The sequence below is a fragment of the Hyaena hyaena genome, unplaced genomic scaffold, assembly GCF_003009895.1.
Source record: "Hyaena hyaena isolate Hyena2069 unplaced genomic scaffold, ASM300989v1 scaffold_101, whole genome shotgun sequence".
Classification (NCBI taxonomy): domain Eukaryota; kingdom Metazoa; phylum Chordata; class Mammalia; order Carnivora; family Hyaenidae; genus Hyaena; species Hyaena hyaena.
Genome location: NW_024080733.1, coordinates 3,303,671 through 3,323,631, shown reverse-complemented (window position 1 = coordinate 3,323,631; position 19,961 = coordinate 3,303,671). Strand labels below are relative to the sequence as shown.

General features: G+C 60.1%; 1 protein-coding gene across 1 annotated transcript in view; it reads right to left on the bottom strand.

Annotated features, from left to right (window-relative positions):
- The window catches only part of PKD1L1 (polycystin 1 like 1, transient receptor potential channel interacting), a 114,810-nt gene that overhangs the window by 22,712 nt on the left and 72,137 nt on the right, over positions 1 to 19,961 (bottom strand). The window contains 13 exon segments of the mRNA XM_039235665.1: positions 2,438 to 2,510; positions 2,587 to 2,706; positions 4,076 to 4,249; positions 5,348 to 5,570; positions 6,271 to 6,377; positions 7,470 to 7,677; positions 9,634 to 9,717; positions 11,211 to 11,403; positions 13,453 to 13,553; positions 14,207 to 14,364; positions 14,473 to 14,583; positions 15,951 to 16,175; positions 16,996 to 17,208. Of these exon segments, the coding sequence (XP_039091596.1) occupies positions 2,438 to 2,510; positions 2,587 to 2,706; positions 4,076 to 4,249; positions 5,348 to 5,570; positions 6,271 to 6,377; positions 7,470 to 7,677; positions 9,634 to 9,717; positions 11,211 to 11,403; positions 13,453 to 13,553; positions 14,207 to 14,364; positions 14,473 to 14,583; positions 15,951 to 16,175; positions 16,996 to 17,208 (1,990 nt within the window).

The window sequence follows — 19,961 nt, the reverse complement described above, 5'->3', positions numbered from 1 at the left end:
TGGCTGCACTGAGGAGCACCTGGGAGATCAGTTGGTTGGGCATCTGACTTCAGCTCAGGTCATGATCTCACAGTTTGTGGGTTTGACCCCTGCACCGGGCTCTGTGCTGACAGCTCGGAGCCTGGAGCCTGCTTCGGATTCTGTGTCTCCCTCTCTCTGCCCCTCCCCTGATCATGCTCTGTCTTTCAAAAATAAACATTAAAAATTTAAAAATAAATAAAGTAAATGGCTCCATTGAGTAAAGCTGGGTGCCTGCCCAGGGTGGGTGGGCCTCATCCAATCAGGTGAAGGCCTGTATACAACAAAAGGCCCACCTTCCGGAGCAGAGAGAATTCCTCCTGCCTGAGGCCTCTGAGCAGAACACCTGCTTCTTCCTGTCTCTGGACTGGAGCTGAAGCGTTGATGCTCCCGGGTCTCCAGCTCGTGGGCTATGGGTCCATGAGACCTTCCAGCCTCCGTGAGCTCATCCCTGACCATGAGCCCTTTTATACACACACACCTCTGCACTACGCACCGTGGTGCAGGATTCGCATTTCCATGTGGAGCAGCCAGGCCCACACGGTGGCCGGTTGCAGGCAGTGACCACCTTCTCCAGTCTGGGTGAAGAGGGGACTCGTTTTCTCACGTGGTTGTTCTCAGGGCAGAGCGCTTTGCACACTCAGGATTCTCCAGCAGAACTGTGCCACAGTCTGGGCTACAGGCCGCTGCTGTTTCTGCCTCACAATTTATATTTTTCATTATGTGTATTGAGGAGGAGGAGGGGGAGGAGGGGGAAGGGCCGCATGGGAGCAGCCTCTCTCGAGAGGCTCCCGTGTCATCTGTCTGGAGCCGAGCACATGACCCGAGGGCCCCTCACCCCCACCGCAGGTCCCCAGGCGCAGGCCGCAGGACCCCGGCCTCGGCCTTCTCGGGTGCGGGCTGGAGAGGGTGATCCCAGGCACATTCAGGGCGGAAGGCAGTGTGGCTCTGGGGCCCCGGCCGGCTCAGCGCTCCACTCTCGTCGGGTCTGAGCATGTGGCAGAAATCGCTGGAAGCCTCACAGTTCTCCACACTCAAAAAAAAAAGTAGATCTATTCCTGACTTTTTGAAAGTCGCGAGCAAACCTCCGTAAGGAAACCCTAGAAACGGCCAGGACGCTGGGACAAAGCCGGGGGCTGCAGGACGGGGCCGGTTCACGTGGGACCAGAGCGTCCAGGGTCGTCGGGCCCGAGTCCCCGGGGGCCCGCTCCCCCCCCGCGGCCCGCTGGCGGGGTCAGCTCGCTGGCCTCCAGCTCCGGGCCCGACCGCCCGCGTCGTCCCCGCAGCCCTCCCGCGGCCCCCGCGCCGACACGCGCTAGGCTGGAAGAGACAGAGTCAGGACGCATTCAGGGCTCTCGGGCCACACTGCAGCCCGCCCGGGAGCCCTCTGCGGACGTGGTCCCGACGTCCTCAAGCCTCAGGCCCGGGAGGGGGTCTGGGGAGGAGGCGCCCAGCCCCGGGACCAGCGCCTTCCCATCTACAGACGGCTGGGGGGTGCCGCCTGCCCTCCAGGGGCGACCTGGGCCTGAGGGCGCGGGGGCTCTGGGGGCTCCCAGCGGGAGTGCAGAGGCCGCGTGGGGGTGGGGATCCGGCAGCCCCGACTCACCCTGGGGACAGAGCTCTCGGCTAGGGGGCGCAGATCGAAATGTAAGGGGCCTCAGCGCCCCAAACACCAGCCCAGACCAGGGTCACGCGCCAGCGGTACGGTCACACTGGTCCCCGCAGGGCCAGCGCCGTGACGTGGCCGAGCTACCTCGAGTGCCTTCCGGCCTGCCCTGGGTCCCAGGCCGCGTCGGCTCGTCCCGTGACCCCTCGCGGGGCCCAGGAGCCAACGAGGGCGTCTGCTTCCCGCCGACTCGGGCCCTGGACGCGCCCCCAGGGCCAGCTTCCACGTCACTGCGGGGACCCGCGCGGCTTCCCCGAGTGTGACAGCCACAGCCCTTCTCGCGCGGCCCCCACGGGGACTCCCGAGCGCCGGCCTCCGTCCCCACGGGCCCGCTCACCGCCCGGCCATCCCCGGCCGCCCCGGGCCACGGCCGAGCGAGGCGGCGGAGCCAGCGCAGTGGCCGTCCCGGTCGCCTCGTGCCGCCTCGGGGCCTCTGGGGTCCTGCCGCGGGGGTGGGGCCTGGCTTACAGAGTCACACCGGGGACTCGGGGTCCCTCCCTGCACCCACCGGCGCGCCCCGGCACGCGGCGTCCCGGCGGCCGCACAGCCCCTTGGGAGGGCTCCTAGCGCACGCGCGATGACGCCCACCGTCCCCACGGAAGGCGGCGCGCGCGGGAGCGGGAGACGCGAGGCCGGCAGCACGCTGTGCTCCCGAAGCGGCTCGGCCTCTGGGGACCCCCGCACCTCCCGTTCAGGCCTCACCCCGGCCTTGCCGCGCTTTCACCTTTCAGGCCTTTTTCACCGCTCACCTACCCTGCTCGGCCCCCGAGGGCGCCCTCCTCCGGGGCTGGAGGGGCTTCAGTGGGGAAGAAGGCCCGCGGGGCTCCTGCAGGGGGCAGGTGGCTGTTCAGGGCGGGGCCGCGGCGGGGGCGGGGCCGCGGCGGGGGCGGGGCTCTGGGTACCTGGGCGAGCCTCAGGAGCAGCGCCAAGAGCTGAGCCGAGGGAGACGCCAGCAGGGTGCACAGGAGCCCCGTCCGGAAGGACCCAGCAGCCGCGTCGGGGGCGCCGAGAGCCCACGGGAGCTGCGGTAGACAGCGGCAGACACGTCCCCCACCCCGATTCCGGGCCCGGCTGCAAAGGTGCTTGGTTAAGTGTGTGCCCCACACTTAACCACAGACCCGCTCCCTGAATCCCGGACCTTTACAAAAACAGAAAAATCACAAGGAATCCTTTTGCTTTCCCGATACACGCATCTCTGCAGACTGAACACACGTTTGCTGGGAGCCTGCTTCACGCCGGGCACGCCTCGCTACAATCTCAGCGGAAGGCATCCGCGTCCGCAGCGCGACGATGAGCAGAGAAGGCATCAGACACCGAGTCGACCCCAGGGGAGGGCAAGTTTGGCTTTGCTGACCGTGGGCCCGTCCCCGTCCCAGGGGGACACGGCTGCTCCCTTCATGCTACCTGATGACATTTACCACCGTCTTACAAATTCCGCACACCTCTTACTCTTTTTATAAAAGCTCTGCTGATCCATTGCTGTTATCACAGGTACAGTGAGCTCTGTGCTCCCTGGTGGACCCATGGCTGGACGGGACCCTCAGCATGTTCCCAGACACCGCGGGGACCATGGACAGCCTGAGGTTGTCAGAAGCAAAGCTGACTCTTGTCCCATACCCCAGGGGCGTCCGCTGGGCTCCCCACCCCAAGGCCATCCTGTGGGTTGTCCACCCCAAGGCCATCCTGTGGGTTCCCCACCCCAAGGCCATCCTGTGGGTTCCCCACCCCAAGGCCATCCTGTGGGTTCCCCACCCCAAGGCCATCCTGTGGGTTGTCCACCCCAAGGCCGTCCTCTGGGTTCCCCACCCCAAGGCCATCCTGTGGGTTCCCCACCCCAAGGCCGTCCTGTGGGTTCCCCAACCCAAGGTCGTCCTCTGGGTTGTCCACCCCAAGGTCGTCCTCTGGGTTCTCCACCCCAACGCCATTCTGTGGTTCCCCACAGGAGAGCTGGGTCTCCGATCTAACTGCCCGTGCTCGTTCATAAGCAATCTCTGTCACATGAGGCACAGTCGGGCCGCAGCTGCACACTGGCTTTCCAAGGACAACCCTGGCCGTGAGAATGGTTTTGTTGTTCTGGCCTGAGGATTTTTAAAATTTGAATTAACTGCCACCCATAAAGAATCCAGGAGCATTTCCTGTGACAACCCGGGCCGCCCCGCTGGGGAGGTCCTGCTCTGTGGCAGCAGGAGGCCACCGCCCCACTGACACCCCCCCCCCCCCAGCTCCAGCCGGGCCGGCGTCACCTCGGGGACACTGAAGGCGCATGGGCTCCGTCCCCTGCTTGAAACCTCCCCTAGGACTCTGAGTTTAGCTGATTGTGGCGCTGAGAAGGCGTCACACTGCGGGTCTGGGAATCGGAAGCCACTCTAAGCACAATCCAGTGTGTCCCACCTGCTCCTGCCCGGAGGCAGCGGCCAGGGCGGCGAGACACGCGTAGGCGCACAGCAGGGCAAAGGTGACCGTGAGGCGTGGGGTGAGCAGGAGGCGGCTGGGCGAGGGCCGGCTGCACACGGACGCCCAGACGTGGAAGTCCTCCAGGTACTCGGTGAACTTGGAGTACAGGAGCTGGAGCAGGGAGCAGGGCAGAGTCAGCGGCAGACCTGGGCGTCTGCACCAGCCGCGGGGGCTCCCGGTTGGCGAGCAGTAACTTCCTGAGCGGGGATGCCCCTCGCCCGCCAGCTGGACGCCGAGCTGTGTGGGCGCTCCAGGCCCCACAGACCCTAATCTGCTTGGCGCCGCGGATGTGCACAACCCCACCTGCGCTGGGACGGGAGGGCTTGGGGACAGGCTGTCCCTCCACTTCTCCTGTGTCGTCCTCAAGTGTCTTCACACTCTTCTCCCCACAGCCTTTCTTCACAAACCCCTCCCCCGGTGGCACTGTCACCCCTCCCCTGGTGACCCTAACAGCCTTTCCCAGCACGCTCCCTGGCGGCACAGTTGATTTTTTCTGGGCTTTGAGCACACGGAGGGCTGGGGGCGAGCATCCCCCCGGTGTCCTCAGGAGCCCAGTGATGTCCGCTACGTGGGGGGCAGAGCGCGTGCACCGGGTTCCCAAGGGTCAGTTCGACTCAAGGAACACTTAGTACTGAATGCCATTTCAGAAAAATCCATGAACTTGCTTTAAAATCATCACTGAAGGGGGTGCCTGGGGGGCTCAGGTGGTTGAGCTCCCGACTCCTGGTTTCCGCTCAGGTCATGGTCTCATGATTCCTGGGCTCGAGCCCGGTGTCCAGCTCTGTGCTGACAGTGTGCAGCCTGCTCGGGATTCTTTCTGTCTCTCTCTCCCTCTGTCTGCCCCTCCCCTGCTCATTCTGTCTCTTTCTCTCCCCCAACCTAAAAAAAGAATCCTGAAGATAAACTAGAAAGTGCTAATCGCATCAGCATTACTACAACTGCATAGAACATGCTTAAAGCCAGGGAAAGATGGGGACACGCACAGAGCGAGTTTCGTAGCTGGTCTGTGAGGTTTTAGGGGACTCTGTCCTTTGTCATGAGCCCTGCTCGCACCTGGACTGTTTCCTGGTCATCTTGGTGACCAGGAAATGCAGGGCACTCACGTCTCTAGTTAGCAGCCCAGACAACAGGCCGCCGTGACTTCTGTAATGTCGCTGCGGAGAAGCAGGGCCCGCACCACATCCCGCCGGCCGACCAGCAGGCACCTACCTTCCAGAAGCCGGGGCCACGGCGAAGGCAGGCCAGCTCCCGCTGCACGTGGCCGTCGGCCCGGTCCGCTGCCAGCCAGCACTCGGCGGGGAAGAGCCAGCACGGCGCGGGCCGGGCGCCCAGCTCCTGCACCATGACGTGGCTCACGTACCAGGCGGGGCAGGGCCCGCGGCCGTCGTGCCACAGGCGGATCCTGCAGAGCGGGCCCAGCCGGGCCGGGGTGCTGGGAACACACACAGCAGGCCTGGTCAGGCCTGGGCGGCCCCGGCCCCAACACCCACCCCGGGGGCACGTTGGAAGTGTCACACAGACCGCCCTCCAGAGCCCGCTGGGACGTGGGGGGTGGCCAGGGCCGTCCAGCCGCCACGGCCACTGCGAGCGGATGCCCCCAGCCGTGCTGGGCGCTGGGCACACACGCAGCCTGTCCACGTGGGCCCCTGAACCCCCTCCGCTCAGACTCCTCAATGCACGCATGTCTGGTGTGGACTCGTCTGGAGTTAACCTCCTCTTGGTGAACACAGGGCACTCGGAACCAATTCCGATCGTACGTGAAATTGTCCAGGAGAAGCAACTGTGTGGTTCTTCCACACGTTCTGGAAACATCAGGAGCCTGTACTCCTGATAAACGACCCCTCTCCATCCAACCTCAGGGCCTTTGCACGGCCTCACTCTGCCCGATCAGGGTGAACTGAGTTCACCGAGCGCGGTTGGTGCCATAGGAAGCGCTGGGCGTTTGACCCTCACAGCGGGTAAGCCCAGTGCTCCTCCTGCCCCCTCCTGACTTGCCCGGACTCCAGCCTACTTCACACGGCACGGGGAGCGGCGTTATAAACCCGTCTGTGCACACGCTCCTTACGGACAAGCGACGGTTGGTATTTCTGCTGCCGCGGAGCCATGCTAAGGCCACGCCGGGCTGCACTCACCTCAGGACGAAGGTGTGTCTGGAGTTCCTTTCAAACAGGGGCTTCTCCGGACAGTAGAGCTCCCTGGGTTCAGAAACTCCGTTTTCTCCGCACAAAACAATGTAAACCTGCGAAGACACAAGGTAGGAGTTTGAGAACACGACACAGCACACACCGTGTGTGCGGTCGGGGGAGGGCTAGTTTGAGACCAACACACAGGACACGCCCCAGGGCATGGCCAGGGGAGGGCCTGCACCTTCTCCCAGCCCCCAACCTTCCCAGAACCTTCCAGAAGGCCAGGGGCAACAGTGCCAAGGAGCACCTGCCAGGGTGGCGGGATTTCGACACGTCTGATCTGGAAAACCAGACGGCAACTCGGGGTCACCAGGGCACGTGTCTGTCTCAGGAGGGAGGGGCAGGACAGCGGCCACAAGGTCCTCCCGCAGCTCAGACGGGAGATGGGGGGCCTGGGGGGCAGGGACAGCGACGGGGTGGACCAGGGGCCCCGCGGACGCACACCGGCCGGCGGGCTTGCCGCTCTCACTGGGTGGCTTCTGTCCGACATGAGCACCCGATTCTGGGGCCGTGGAACCGGTCACTCTTCCACTTAAGAAAGTTCCTTACATGTTTCCAGTTTTTAAAACCCTCCTGCCTGCGAAGTGTCTAAATCCTTCAGGAAGTTTCTAAATATTGTTTCGTTGTTCACCTTGTCTTAAGTAGGCTCCACACCCTGCATGGAGCCCAATGTGGGGCTTGAACTCACCACGCTGAGATCATGACCTGAGCAGAGATCAAGAGTCCGACGCTTAACCCACTGAGCCGCCCAGGCGCCCCTGTATTTTGTTTAAGCTTTAAATCTCCAGTCGTGGGGAGGTGCCTCTGGGCATAATGAGCAGCAGAGATTTCATATCGCTCTTTTCCCCACAAGAAGAGCCTCCGTCCCCAAGCGTCTTGTGAACGGTCCCCTCTGCTCCCGTGCGCCCGCCCCCTCTGTCACACCCACTCCGTCTACAGTCCTTAGCCGCCGCGGGCTCATGTCTGGACTGCTCCCCACAGACAAGGGGCAGGAGCGGGGGGCTCGCACAGACGGGCAGGGGAGGGACAGCAGGGGAGCGGGAGAGGACCCCCCCCCCGCCCGGGACAGGGTCGACGGGCAGCTGGGACGCAGGCGTCCACGTCGCCGCTCACACCAGGCACAGCCTGCACGTGGCATGGCTCACCTTGGCGCTACAGCGGGCAGGGGCCCGGAAGCCAGTGTCCACGACAACCGCGTAGAGCGGGTGGTCGGCTGGGGCGTCTTCCTGCAGGAAAGTGTAGCCGGCGCTCGCTCGCTCGTGACGATCTACACGCCTGGCCTTGGTAACCAGAAGTGCATAAAGAACTGTGGAAACCACGATGAAAATACCGGGAAGCAGGTTTTCTGGGCGTCTGTAAACAGAAGGACAGGAATGGATGGTCAATTATGAAGGTAGAGCCCCCGGCTGGCTCACGCTCACACTCACGCACGTGCACACACACACACACGCACGCGCGGCCCCGCTGGTCTTCACCCATCTGCGTGTAAAGGCGCGTCAGCCCCGTAACTGGGAGAAGCCAGCAGACCCTTGCTGGGACGCGGCCAGCAGGGGAAGGTGGAGGGAGCGGCCTCTGTCGTCCAGTGTTGGGACGGGTCTGAGCCCCTCCGGGGAAGCCGCCCACGACTGGATCAGGCACAGGGACACAGACAAAGCGGCCTGGGACGGGCGGCTTCGGGGCGGAAGTGGGGCTGCCCTGCGGGGCAGCTCAGTCAGTTAAGCGTCTGACTCTTGATCTCGACTCAGGTCATGATGTTACAGTTTGTGGGTTCAAGCCTCGCATCGGGCTGTGCGCTGACAGCGTGGAGCCTGCTTGGGATTCTCTCTCTCTCTCTCTCTCTCTCTCTCTCTCTCTCTCTGCCCCCCCCCCACTGTCTCTGTCTCTCTCAAAAGAAATACATAAAACTTTTAAAAATTTAAAAAAAAGAGAAAGGAATGTGATGAGAACAGCCGTCTCACTGAGCAGTACGTGTGCATCCGTAGTGGGCTTGCACACGTGTGTCACTGCATAGTGGGCTTGCACACATGCGCGCAGTGAGCGCTCCCCCCATCCCAGCAGACCCCACCCTGCGTGCTCCGGCTGCCTGCACCCCTGCACCTGTCCCCCGCCGCCGGCTCCAGGCACCAGTGCTGCCTGGGGGGTCACGGGGCGGGGGGCCCTTCGAGCCACCTGTGCCCACGCCCTGACCTGGCCTGGAGTCTCGCGGGGCCTCCACCGGGGTCTCTAGGACGGGCGCAGGGCCCGGCTTTGCGGGGATGCTGTCTTTCCAGAACCTTCCTGCCCCTGCAGGCCTCCAGGGGCCGCCCCTCCCCTAACGACTCAGCCCCCTGAAGTCCGGTCAGAAACCGCAGAACTGCTGTCCCGAGTCCCAGTCGTTAGCCTCCTGGTGACGGCACTGTCCCCGGGACTGATTAGGTAGTAAAGCACAGCCGGCTTCCCCATCCCATCAAAGTCGGGGGCAGAAGCCTGACAGGGACTCCAGCAGAACATGCGGAACCTCCTTCAGTAAACACCCAGGGGCACCTGCTGTGCGCCCAGGACACCGGGGGGCCAGCAGAGGGCGCCTGCGCCACAGCTCAGTCTCCTTGCCCCGGACACTAGTTCTTTTCCACGTCCGTTCATTTATTTTGAGAGAGAGACAGAGAGAGCCCTCAGCGGGCTCCGCACTGGCAGCGCGGAGCCCAACACGGGGCTTGAACCCATGAACTGTGAGATCATCACCTGAGCCTAAATCCAGAGTCAGACGCTTAACCGGCTGAGCCACCCAGGCGCCCCCCAAATACACGCTTTCTGTATCAAACGATGGCTACAGAACAGGGTTGAGTTCAAATCTCTTCTGTAAAATGCGACACCTTTGGAGGCACCTGGCTGGCTCAGTCAGTAGAGCGTGCGACTCTTGACCTTAGGGTCGTGGGCTCGAGCCCCAAGGCGGCAGAGAGGTCACTTCAACAAACCAACCCCAACAAAAATAATACAGCAAAACGGGGCACTTTTGAAGAGAAAGAGGGCGCTTAGAACACGTACAGACCAGGACAGGCAAGCCGCCGCGTCCTCAGCGGGAACGCCCAGGCCACGCTGACCCAGGGCCGAGCCTGACGGGAAGCGCGCGGACACACGTCTGGTCAGCGGAGGTGAGGACGGAGAGGCCCACGCGACGTTCACGGCCGAGGGCCGCTAACATGGGCCTCCCGAAAGGCAGACTGGCCCCCAGGGCCGTGGGTTGGAGGCACCTGCTGGGTCGTGTGCGGCGTCCTGCGCGGGCAGGGGCGGCACCACTGTACCCTCACGTGGAACGTGGCGCTCACTCACCTCTGCAGCGTGGAAACGTCCTCCACTGAAAAAGCGGCGCTGAGGGTTCTTCTTGCGACGGAGATGGGGGCCAGGCGGTCGTAGCTAGGAGGGAGGCGCGGGTCAGGGCGCCACCTGAGTGTGGAGGGCGGTTTCTACAGGGTCACGACCACGGGTCAGGGGAGGGGCGGGAAGGGGGACGGGGTCCAGCACTCTCAGGGTCCACACCGTGCGCGGTGCAGCCCAGGCCCGGAGACGGCAGGTCTGCGTGCCAGCCCCGCTGCGGGCGGACGAGGGCCACCAAGCGGACTCGGGGTCCAGGGGCCCCGTCACGGTCCCCGCTACCACGACCGTCGCTGTAAAGCCTGACTCTGTTTTGACTCAACCCCACGCACCCCTGCCCGTCTTGTGAGCAGACCCCGCGTTGTGTTCAGTGTCGTGCCTCAGGCTCCCGGAAAAGGGCCAGCAGACAGCGGGATGGGACGCAGAATGAACGACTGCGCGGATGCAACTTGACGTCAGAGTGAAACACTGAGCCACTACCGGTAGCGTCGATGATGTGCTACCCGGGCACCGTATACACGCAACAGGGCACGATGACCGTGGGGACACGCCGACATGGGTGTGGCCCGGGCATCCCTCCCCCTGACACACACCGCAAAACACCGCCCCTCGTGACTTGGTGCTTCCTTCCCTCCTTCCTTCTTCCTTCTCTTCCGCTTCCCTTTCCTTCCTTCCCTCCGTCCCCCCCTTTCTTCTTTACTTCCTATGTCACCCCTTCCCTTCCCTTTCTCTCTTTCTCTTCCTCCCTGCTTCTCTCCTTCCTTATTTTGAGAGAAAGAGAGCATACACATGAGCAGGGGAGCAGACAGACAGAATCCCAAGCAGGCTCCACAGCATCAGCACAGAGCCGGACGCGGGGCTCGATCCCACGGCCCCTGTGAGCTCATGACCCGAGCTGAACCCAAGAGTCAGACACTCAACTAACTGAGCCACCTGGGAGCCCGAGACTTGATTCTAAGAAGGAAGGGACCGTTTCTACTTCTGAATCTACCTCTGCTGCACAATCACTATATCCTCCTCTCTAGTGGAAAGGTCCCGGCAGAGCCTCTAACACGACTGCCTGGTTTGCCCAGATGGTAAGGAATTCGTAATCGAGCGGCGTGACCGATACACCCAAGTTGTCAGGGGGCTGACGTGGTCCACGTGGGGACTTCCCTGCACACGAACTTCACCTTCACGACCACGTGGCGGGGCGCCCCACCCAGGGCACGCAGAGGAGCTGCGAGTGCAGACACCCTATGGCCTGAGTGCAGACGGCCCGCAGAACACATAGAGCGGTCGACACTGGGTGCCACCCCCCCTTCTGCATATTCCCTCAGTGGCCACGGGGGGGACACCAACCACGTGCCATCACCCCAGGGAGGGGAGGGTACAGAGAGCTGAGGAGCCAGACCCCGGAACATGGAGGCAGCCAGACCCGCCGACCAGAGGGGTGCACATTTCTGCGAGACCTCGGCCGGGGAGGTGCCGGGCCAGCGCAGCAGGAGATGCAGTCCTGGGGGAGGGTCGGCTTGGGCTCAGCAGCGCGTCCCTACCTGCAGCTCACTTTGTCTGGAGGAGCCCCTGGCCGCGGAGGGGCGTCTGCACACCTCCACGCTCCCGTTTCCCAGAAGAGGCATCGGAGCCCCTGGAGGCGCACAGTGTAGTTGACGGCCTCGGCCAGGTGCTGGTTCCGAGGGCTTCTGTCGTGGTCAGCGTCCAGTAAGGACAGGTACCCTGAGCTCGCGTCTAAGGACGGGAGAGAAAGAAACGCAATACAGCCTGAAGTTTGCAAAAGGGCATCATGTCCCCCAAAGGTGGCTGGGGGATGTGTGCAAGGGGTGGGGTGTGGGGGGAAGAAGGCAGTGGGCAGGGGACCGGGGGGGGGGGTGGCAGCCTCTCCAGCTCCATGCCACCCCGCCCCTGCCTCTCCTTGGCCCCGTCGGTCACCTGCCAAATCCCAGTGCGTCCCGAGTCTGCTGTCGTACAGGAAGGACAGTGCAGTAACTGTGCGGTGGCAGAGGGCACTCTTGGATGACTTTTATGCTTAGAAGCAAACACATTTGGGGCACCTGGCTGGCTCGGGCTCAGTCAGTACAGTGTATCAACTCTTGATCTCAGGGTTGTGAGTTCAAGTCCCACATTGGGTATTGAGATTGCTGAGAAATAAAGTCTTAAAAAAATTTTAACACTCCATTTATTTAAAATTTGCCCCTAAGTCTTTTTAAAAAAATTATTATTATTTTTTTTTAGAGACAGAGAGAGAGCTCATGTGAGCGAGGTGCAGAGGGAGAGAGAGTGTGGAGTCCGACGCAGGGCTTGAACTCTCGAATTGTGAGATCATGGCCTGAGCCGAAGAGGGAGCCACCCTGGAGATCTGCCCCTAATAAATGATATAGAGACAACCAACTACTTGGACAGATATTAAATCAAGGGCGCCTGGGGGGCTCAGTCGGTTAAGTGTCTGACTTCAGCCTAGGTCATGGTCTCACTGTTCATGAGATCAAGCCCCGTGTCAGGCTCTGTGATGGCAGCTCAGAGCCTGAAGCTGCTTCAGATCCTGTGCCTCTCTCTCTCTCCACCCCTCCTCTGCTTATGCTCTGTCTCTCTCAAAAATAAACATTAAAAATTATTTTTAAAAAACATGAAATTCGACCTGTATCTCACGCCACCTGCAGTGAGAAGGATCAATCAGAGATCTAAACATGAACAAATAGAGCCGTAGAGACACCAAAAGAAAACATAACGTGAATGATTTCTTTCAGAACCTGGGCATAACGAATGAATTTCTAGCTAGGACTCAAAAGCTAAAAGTAACTGAAAACAAGTTGATAAATTTTATTATTAAAAAAAAAACCTTTTATGATGCAAAAAAAACCCCAATGTAAACAAAGTAAAAAATTTAGAAATATATAGAAAAAATAAACTTGAAAGAGATATGGGGATATATGAATAGTTCAACAAAAAAGGAGGTAATGACCTTTAAACATGAAAAAATGCTCAAATGACAAATATAAATCGCCACTGTTTATCTTTTTCCTAATTTTCCATCAGCTTGAAATTTCTCGCAATAAAAACTATGGATGGGCGCCTGGGTGGCTCAGTCAGTGAAGCATCTGACTCTTGCCTTCGGCTCAGGTCATGATCTCATGATCCATTGGTTCAAGCCCCGCGTCCGGCTCTGTGCTGACAGCTTGGAGCCTGCTTGGGATTTTCTCTCTCTCTCTGCCCCTCCCCCTCCTGCTCTCTCCCTCTCAAAACAAACTAAAACAAAACAAAAAAAAAAGAAACCTATTTGAAAAAAGTCAAAGGCAAAGATTTTCAAACTGCCAGTGAGAATCTCAAGTTGGAAAGTCCGTTCTGGAAAGAAACATGGAGCTCACAGTGTCCAGGTCTCAGGGGAAAACACATCCCGCAGAAATGTGAAAACAGGAGACAGGTGAGCCAGACGGACGCCAATGCCCGTGAGAGGACCACAGACCCGGGATCAGCTGGGCCCGTGCGCTTCTGGGGTATGGGCTCCCCGAAGCGACCAGCCTGCTTCTTGCCTTCTGGGGGAACAGACCCGGGAGCCTAAGCAGGCAGGATCGGTCCAGAAGGACCCTGCCCTGCCCGCTGACGGCCCGGAGGGGGTGGGGCGGTCCCGGGGCTGCAGGGAGGCTGTCGAATCACGGCCCCCAATGCGGGGGGACAGAGCAACACACAGGAGAGGCAAACACAGGTGCCAGGAGGACAGCCAGCAGAGACCCGGGGTTCAGGGAAGTCCCCCCAAAGAGGAGCGAGGTCCCGCGTTCTGACCTCTCAGAGAACTGGCTGGGACAAACAGGTGCACCACGGGCTCATCCCAGGCGTACACCTTTTTCACGAGAAAATCAGAAGGAGTAGGCTTCTCGGAGAACCTAGGAGGGAAAAGCAAAGCGATACGTCTAGTTTTGTTTTGCTCTTTTCCTGTCGCGGGCCTTCGTCATGCGATGCTGTGCAAGGACAACGAAGATGCGGGCGGGACCCGCGGGGCCCCTGTGCGTGTCCCCCGGCAGCACCAGGCTCTCAGGGAGAACTACACACTCTCCCCCGTCACTGCCGCTGCGCTAAAAACAGACACTTCGTCCAAAACAAGGACCGTACCCAGCGCAGCGTGCGGGGACACAGGGCGCGGCACACGAGCTGGTGCTGATGCCGGCGGCCGGAACGGGCGGGCCGAGGCGGCGAGGCAGGCCCAGTGCACCGTTTTTGCCTCTGACTTTAGAAGAAAGAAGGGAAAATCCAAAACAAGAAAAGAAACCTACGGGGGCGCCTGGGGGCTCCGTCGGTTAAGCGTCCGACTTGGGCTCAGGCGTGACCTCGCGGTTCGTGAGTTAGCGCCCCGCGTCGGGCTCTGTGCTGACAGCGGGGAGCCTGCTTGGGATTATCTCTCCCTCTCTCTCTCTCTGCCCCTCCGCCTCAAAACAAAGAAAATTTATAAAAAAGTATATAATGTGAATTTCACTCCCTAGATTTTCGCAGGGACTTCCTTGCTGGCTGGAAAGGAAGCCCGGCTTCCCCCACAACACACCTTAGGAGCACCATGACCCGGAACGCTCTTGGGACGGGCCTGGAGAATTCTATCCTTATCTGCAGAGACTCCTGGGGGCTTTCGGGACGCCCGGAGAACTGATGAAAATTCACTTTCTCCCGAAGCAACGCAAACGTCGTCCTGTGTCTCGTCTCACCCTGTCGCCACACGGAAAGCGAGGTCAGCAGAATTCGCACGTGGAAAAGTCAAGGCGCGTAAGGCCGGCGCGGCCTCTGTGGAGTCGCGGCTGAACGAGTGTGCCTCACCAGGCCGTCTTCCTCCCCGAACTCCACGGCCACGGGCTCCCTCAGCCGCCGCCTGCTGACGGGTCTCCTGCTGGAGCAAGCGCACAGGGACAGGGCGACGAGCGGGCCCATCTGCGGAGACAGGAGCGCCTAGGAGCGGGGCGCAGTGCTGGGCGCCCGGCAGCTGGGGGCGCGTGGAGAGGCGCGGCTCCCTCCCTGGCTGGGACAGCAGGGTCGCCTGATCACTCTTACTGCAGTAACAGCTGCCCAAGTCTCTAGGTAGTTTTGTTTTTCACTCTAGCAGCTGGCACAGAGCAGCGGCAGGTCGTAGATGGTCGGGAAGGCACAGCTAGGTGTGCAGAAGACACCCCGACAGCTGCGCTGTGTCGCCGCATCCCACCCTCTCTGTGCCCCAGATACGTAGTGGGCACACGGCGCACGCGCTTCGCTCTTTGCATAAAATCTCCCAGTCGGTAAAAGCCCCCGACTGACATAGTGTTAACCAGCGACACGTGGGTCTATGATTCACTGAAATCACCAGCGAGCGGGTCTCCTTGTGGAACACGCAGATACGTTTCCATTTAGGTGGCCGTGAATACGCTGGTTTGAGTACAAACATCAAACCACACGTCCTGCCTGGAACGACTCCTCTCTCCTCCTCTGTGGACTCCGCGTAGCAGCAGGTCCCGTGCGTGAAGCCTCCCGGGGAGCAGGCACCCTGGATGTCTGCTCGCGCACCTCCCCACACGTGAGTCTCCCTATAGAACTGCCTGCGGCGTGCGGGAAAAATCACTCTGAGCTCTGTTTCCTTACTGCCTGTTAATCTGAATGATTTTCACGGGCTGACTGGCCATGTCTATTTCCCTAAGAAAATAACAACAGGTTGGTGTTTTCTCAGATGAGCATTCTTCACCAAGACTAGCTGTACATCGTCCACTGCTGCACTCAGTCGTCAGACCTTTACCGGGTGCCCGAGCCGAGGGTGGGGGGTGTGGGACACACAGAGCACGTGGATTCTGCCCCCAGCCCCTGTTACGCCGGGGCCCTGCGGGGGGTTCCGGATGCAGGAGGTGAGGCCGGGGCTCCCAGAATCGCCAAGAGCCGGCCCCTCCTCTGCCGACGCCCCCCGAGAACCCAGCGGCCACCTCGCTGCCTCAGCCTCGATGGGCTGGTGAGGTGAGCGTGGGAGAAAAGAGCTACAGTCTAGCTGGCCCCGGGCAGCCCCTTCTCAAGTCTCACTGGGTTAAATTCTTCATTCGATTTGCAGAAACAGGTTAAAATACCGAGTGGGCCCGGGTCCCAGGATCCCAGGGAGACCTAGTTTCGCTAAAAGCTTCTTCTGAGAAAACTAGAGCCAAGAGCACGTCCTGAGCGGCTGGCTCTCAGACCTGAACGCATCGTGCCACACGGACCCCGCTCGTCAGCCACAGCGCAATCACGGCCCGATGGAGGCGCTCGTTGGAAGGGACGGGTCGCGTGGGTCACATGCCGTGTGGTACCTGGCCAGGAGCTTGTCCCCCCGGATACGGGTTCTTCTTGAAGAACATGAGCTGGCTGATGTAGCACGGGCTCCGCGTCTCCCCCGCCAGGTCTCCGGGTAAATGCACCCGCACAGAGCCCAGGCTCCGCACGGCGCCCTGACGGTCCCGACGAAGCAGTGTGCGGAACTCCATCTGCCCGGCGCGGACATGGAGCTCGGGCTCCCTGGTGACAGAGAGACGGTCCTGGAACAGCAGAGTCAACCGTTCACAGCGCGAATGAGTACGCGGTCTCGAGTCCGGAGGCAGGGGAGAGGCAGAAGGTAACGGAAAGCGTGGCACAACTCAAGGTAGTTTGGACACGCTGGCCCGAGAAGCATTTCGATACAGGGATGGGAGCGCCAAATGACAATGATACACACCCTGTTTTCCTTGGTGTGGGCGCCTGTGCCTGTGACATCTGACTCACTTTGGGACAACTGCTATCCTTCTACCGGGTTCTTAGCCCATCCAGAAGGAGCCTCGATCCTGCGTGGTCTTGCTGTGTGGACCAAAGTGCGTGTCTTGGGGTTTCGAGCAGGGGGGGTGTGAGGTGAGCAGCTCGTGTTTCTAGATGCATAGTCGCTAATCGTGGTTGCTATGGGGAGGGGGGAACTGGATGGGCACCTGTGTCTTTCTCATTTCCCAAGTTAAGCCAGCAGGTCTGGACGGGAGGGATCAGGGGGCTGCCTTTCACATTAGCGCACGTTAGAAATCGCTTGTGTTACTTCACTCTGCTCCTTGAGAAGCAGAGAGTGTGCTGAGAAGTACCGTGTCCAAGTCAGGCGCCGCCCCAGACACCCCCAGGGGACTCCACCAAAACACACAGGCGGGAACAGATCAGGGTCATCGGGGACACTACAGCGTTTGCATCAAACGCTCGAAACTCAAAACAAAAATCTCCAACGATGCCCACGAGCACCGAGAACAAGCCACATGGAACCTCAGGAGGCAGTTACGCTCTCGGTGTCTAGGAGCAGCTAGGGGAGGGGACGGCTGTCACCAACCAACACAAAGTCTGACTCACCAACAAGAGGCCCGAGATGACCTCAATGCCCTTGTCTTGAAGGAAGCCCGCATTCCTCGGCGTCTCCTGGTCGGACACGTCCCAGACGGTGGACACCACCAGGATGAGCTCAAGCATCGTCCGCTCGGCCACCGCGGGCCTCCCCGAGAGTGGGCTCGGAGCCAGGAGCTCCCGGGCCGACTCGAGGATGAGAGCAGCACTTGTGAAGCTTACCTGCGGGAGGAGGGAAGGCGTAAGCCCGTCTCCCCACACCTGCCTCCTCCGTCGCCTCTGGAAATGGTGAATGCGGCACCAGGGCTCCAGACAGTGGGGTTCAAGCCCGGGTTCCGCCTCTAGCGGACGATCAGCCAACTTCCTGGATGCCAGCTTCCTCTCTGGTCTCCAGTTTCCTGACCCATGAAACGACCAGAGAAATAAGGGTCTCGAACAGCCGTTATGCGAAGATGCTACTTGGTCTGAACCCAGCGACCGCTGCGCAAACCCTCTAATGGCTCCCCAAGAATGGAGCTCTCTCCCGGCAGTGCCTTTCCCTGCGTCTGCTGGCAAAATCCTACTTTTCTCTCTCTTTTCCTAAACCCCTAATAGGGACCATTTTCAGACATACACAAAAACAGAATAACCCAGCTGTGGCCGTTACCTATAGGCAACAGATTTCATATCCCTCCTCTGGCTTCCAAGAAGAGATTTAAAAGCAAATCTCATTGTTTCTACTATTTCGACCCACGAATACGTCAGTACGTACTGTTGATGTGAGGACTCTTCCTGAAGACGTGCTCACAACGCCATTACCACATCAAACAGGATTAATCCTGATTCTTTCCCACGTAGGTTTTAAAATCAAATTCAAATGTTTACTAGCAAAGCATTCTGCCTCACCGCCTGTGTGTCTCGAGCTCTCTGCCCTGCCTCCCTACAGACCTGCACTCCGTCCCTCCTCCCTACGGGACCTGCGCTCTGCCCCCTCCTCCCTATGGGACCTGGCATATTTACTGCGGTGTGTCTGTTCATGCTTTCAGTGTCGGTCACGGGTGCCCCAAAGACAGCACTGGGTCACCTCCTTGTGCCCTGGAGCCCCGACCAATCACCAAGTAAATGGATATCAATAAGATGAAATTAGGATTCTACTTTCTGACAGCCATGCTTGTTTCACCAAAATGTGGCTTGGAAACACTTCCTGGTGTCAAGCTTTCACCAGCGAGGAAATGAAACTAGTCTGGAAACACTATTAAGGTACGACACACAGAGTATTTAACAGAATTGAAATAATTTCTTATTTCAAGCAAAACAAATGCTTTAAAGAATATATTATGCCCACTTACTGGCCATTTTATTTTTGTTTATTTTGAGAGAGAGAGAGCGAGAGAGAGAGAATGAGCAAGGAAGGGGCAGAGAGAGAATCCCAAGCTGGCTCTGAGCTGTCTCAAACCACAAGATCATGACCTGAAATGAAACCAAGAGTTGGGTGCTTAACGAACTGAGCCCCACAGGTGCCTCCGCACTGGCCACTTTTTATTTTATTTTATTTTATTTTTTTTAAATGTTTTATTTATTTCTAGGAGAGAGAGAGAGAGAGCGTGAGGAGGGGAGGGTCAGAGAGAGAGGGAGTCACAGACTGAAACAGGCTCCAGGCTCTGAGCTGGCAGTCAGCACAGAGCCCGACGCGGGGCTCGAACCCACGAACCGCGAGATCATGACCCAAGCGAAAGTCGGACGCTTAACCGACTAAGCCACCCAGGCGCCCCTGGCCACTTTTTAATCAACGCTACCGGAAATGGTTTCTGCCAATGACAGTCCCGCTAAGGTTTGCCCACACCGCGGCCGGGACCGTGGCAGACCCGGGGTGCGTAGACGGGTGGGGGCCACGCAGATGTCTTTGGTGTCCACCAGTGTCTCCCTCCGACCCTGGGGGAGTGATTCCAATCCTGGGTGCCCGGAGCCCAGGAGCAGCCCTGGGAGGGGACCTCCCCAGGGGGACGTGAGGGGGTGCGGGGTGGCACTTACGGGCAATGTCCTCGACGAGCGGCGCCCCTTCTCCGTGCCTGTCTCCAGCCTGGGAGGTGTCGGGACACGGGCTGAGAGGGGCCGGTGTCCCCGCGTCACCCCGAGAAGCCCACCCGCTGATGCCTGTGTGGGATGCGTGCGTGATGGGGACAGACCGCGGCTGGGTCTTGACACAACCCTGTGTGAGATCCTAGCAGGTTAAGCCGTCTCGAGATGGGAGACAGATGTGCAGACAGTGACTTCCAGGCAGAGGCGCTGTCACGTACGGATTTGTCCGGAACAAGTGAGCCCTGTCTGCAAGCCCTGGGGAGCCTGCTGAGAAGGCACCACGTGAGCCTCGCCTGGGGGAGAAAACAGTATCTTCCCAGGACAAGGGGCAGGAACATTCCAGGCTGAGGCAGAACATACTGTTTCAGGGATGCAAGGAATACTCAGTGACAGGAGCATGGCGGGTGGCCACGGAAGGTGCGGGACGGAGCCCAGAGGATGTGGAGCGGGTGAAGCCCGGGCACGAGGCGCGGGAGAACTGACTTTGTCCTCAGGGTGCCGGGAAGCCCCCAGTGCCTTAAAGGCAGCGAGCACGGCTGGCTGAAGTGTCTTCTGAGGTCAGTCCAGGCAGGCGTGGGGGTGTGTCCCTGCTGGCGCCGGCCTTCCTCCTCACGTGTGGTCACGGCCGGAGCAACGCAAGGAGGTGCACGTGTGACTCGGGCTGGAGGGAGGAGATGGGGACGTGCGTCCACACCCTCACTTGGTCCCTTGTTCCTGCCACATGCGTGTCTGGGCTGGGCTATGGGTGCACAGGAATGCAAGGGGCCTGTGTTCATGGGAATGTTCTGGGGGCACGGAGCACAGTGAGGGAGGTGGGGAGCGCAGCGGGGGAGGCGGGGAGCACAGTGAGTGGCGAGGAGCACAGTGGGGGAGGCGGAGAGCACAGTGGGGGAGGCGGGGAGCACAGCGGGGGAGGC